Below are 2,897 nucleotides of genomic sequence, written 5' to 3'. Positions count from 1 at the left end.
CCGTTGCCACTAGCCAGGAAGTGGCTTCCAAGAGGGACAATGTCCCACTCTTTGTCATCATGCTCTTCTTCCTCAGATCCGGCGTAGCACGCCGTAATCCCAACGTGTATCCCCTCGACACCGTGCCTAAGAGCGAGACGAAGGAGTAATTCACGATGCCAGCGCCAGCACGACGCAGCCACGACATCAGCTTCCACAAGCCGCGACAAGAGGCGTCTGGTGGCAACTGTCAACGCCGCTCCAAGCCGGAAATTAATATGGAGGTCAATATGGAGGAGGAGGAGGAGGAGGAGGAGGAGAAGGGAATACCACCACTAAGATACCCGCTTGCTTCCGCTAGCAGCGCCTCCGCGCTAGCGCCGACGATCCAAAGGACACGAAGGAGGAGCAAAATAATGTTAGTTCTCATTTAATTGAGAAATAGTCACGTAACATAACAAGCGTATGGGTCTATTTCGGTGTTGAGAGTTAGCGTGATATCGGTTTTGGGGAGTGAGTGGAGCATATGGATGGGCTCCGAGCGGAGTCTCATATGGAGTACGGGGTTCCATCCTATTCGCGTGCTGGTCAGTCATCAGTGGAGCTCGACACTCTACTTACCGTAAATCACGCAATCACCGCCGTGCTGTCCACTCCAAACTCCGTACCAACACCGCCCTGCCAACTCCGATGTCCTCTCTTGCCCCAAACTCCCAAACACCTATATAAACCCCCCAAAATTTAATCCAGACCAAACCCCGAGCTTCAATTCAACTCACTTCCCTCCATCAACACAACACGTACCCACCACCACCAGCCACAACAACAACAGCTCACCTCAAACCAAAACCCACGCACGCGCGGTGTCCTCCTCGGCCGGCCATTCCACATGGCGGCGGCCGCCGATGCCAAGCTCATGCCAGTGGTGCGGCTCGGGCAGCGCCTGGTAAGGCCGGCCGGGCCGACGCCGGAGGGCCCGCTCCGCCTGTCGTGGCTCGACCGCTACCCCACCCAGATGGCGCTCATCGAGTCGCTCCACGTGTTCAAGCCCGACATGGCGCGGGAGGGCGATCGCCCGGCAAGGGCCGTGGAGCAGGCCCTGGCGACGGCGCTGGTGGATTACTACCCGCTGGCCGGCCGCCTCGCAGTGTCCGACGCCGGCGAGCCGCAGGTGGACTGCAGCGACGGCGGGGTGTGGTTTATCGAGGCGGCCGTCAGGTGCCGGCTGGAGGACGTGGACTACCTCGAGTACCCGCTCGCCGTCAACAAGGACGAGCTGCTCCCCCACCCGCGCCACAAGCCCAGCCGTGAGGAGGAGAGCAAGCTCATCCTGCTAGTCCAGGTACGTGTCGTGCTCACTGGAGGACTCGAGACGCATTGCGTTGCGTTCCGCTGTGTCGCACTGTCGGTGGTGTAGCTTTGGATTCTTACAGCTGTGAACTAAAACTGGGCTTTATGTCGCAGGTCACCACGTTCGACTGCGGCGGCTTCGTGGTGGGGTTCCGGTTCAGCCACGCGGTGGCGGACGGTCCCGGGGCGGCGCAGTTCATGGGCGCGGTGGGGGAGCTGGCGCGCGGGGCGGAGCACATCTCTGTAGCGCCGGCGTGGGGCCGCGACGCGATCCCGGACCCGGCGGGCGCTCTGGTGGGCGGCCTCCCGGACCCCGCGGGCGCCAAGCGGCTCGAGTACCTCGCCATCGACATCTCGGCCGACTACATCAACCACTTCAAGGGCCAGTTCGCGGCGGCGACCGGCGGGGCCCGCTGCTCGGCGTTCGAGGTGCTCATCGCCAAGGCGTGGCAGAGCCGGACCCGCGCCGCGGGCTTCGACGAGGACTCGCCCGTGCACCTCTCCTTCGCCATGAACGCGCGGCCGCTGCTCCACGCCCGCCTCCCCGCCGGCTTCTACGGCAACTGCTACTACATCATGCGCGTCACCTCCACGGCCGGCAAGGTGGCCGCGTCCACAATCACCGACGTCGTCAAGATCATCAAGGAGGGCAAGAAGCGGATGCCGTCGGAGTTCGCGCGGTGGGCGGCGGGCGAGATGGCCGGCGTCGACCCGTACCAGATCACCTCCGACTACCGGACTCTGCTCGTCTCCGACTGGACGCGGCTGGGCTTCGCCGAGGTGGACTACGGGTGGGGGCCGCCGGCGCACGTCGTGCCGCTCACAAACCTGGACTACATCGCCACGTGCATCCTGGTGAAGCCGTGGGTTCACAAGCCAGGCGCGCGGCTCATCACGCAGTGCGTCACGTCCGACCGCGTCGCCGCTTTCCACGACGCCATGGTGGACACCAGCTAGCTCACCACCGCACCTTTGATCGTTGGTTCCCTTCTTTTTTTACAGCTCTATATATATAGTCGCCCATGCTGAAATTACAGCTTGGTTATTAGTAGCAACAACTTAATTGTATAATAGTATCGGAGTTGTAAACTAAGCAAGAATAATGGCCAACTGGTAGCGACGAAAAGTGTAAAAAGGATGAAGAAAGAGTATGTATGCTTATTATAGCTAGGTTTGGAAGCGGCATCCCGCATAAGCTCACGAAAGCATTATCTAGTTTAAACTAGATTAATCTGTTTATTTTTTTTTTTGCAAATAAGCTACCTGGTTTTGACTACGAAGCGGGGTGGGTCGCCCACCGCTTTGCATCCTAGTCTCCTAGAGGGAGGTGGAAGGTGCTCTAGGTTGTGTGGGAGTGTCGGTGGCTATGATGGCGAGGTGCTGTTGCAGCGGCGGTGTGAGCCAACATGGACAGTGTTGCCCCAATCCAGTGGCTGAAGATGAAAGTGTGATGCAATACAAACGAAGGTCTTGCCGTCTTCGTTCGGTGCCGACAATGACGAAGCCTGTGGGTGTTAGTTCTCCCTTAGTGGTGTGTTGCCACTTCCCTAGCTCTCACTTCAGTTTGG

The 2,897-nt window shown here is 59.6% G+C and overlaps 1 protein-coding gene across 1 annotated transcript; it reads left to right on the top strand.

Moving 5' to 3' along the window:
* Positions 1 to 734: 734 nt before the first annotated feature.
* On the top strand, positions 735 to 2,551 carry LOC127294830 (acyl transferase 7). Its single transcript, XM_051324732.2, has 2 exons — positions 735 to 1,321; positions 1,444 to 2,551. The coding sequence occupies exons 1-2, from the start codon at positions 869 to 871 to the stop codon at positions 2,284 to 2,286; spliced, it is 1,296 nt and encodes a 431-aa protein (XP_051180692.1). The 5' UTR covers positions 735 to 868; the 3' UTR covers positions 2,287 to 2,551.
* The last annotated feature ends 346 nt before the right edge of the window (positions 2,552 to 2,897 follow it).

The sequence above is a fragment of the Lolium perenne genome, chromosome 1 (assembly GCF_019359855.2).
Source record: "Lolium perenne isolate Kyuss_39 chromosome 1, Kyuss_2.0, whole genome shotgun sequence".
Classification (NCBI taxonomy): Eukaryota; Viridiplantae; Streptophyta; class Magnoliopsida; order Poales; family Poaceae; genus Lolium; species Lolium perenne.
The sequence above is the reverse complement of the archived record's forward strand: the minus strand, read 5'-3'. Positions and strand labels throughout refer to the sequence as shown.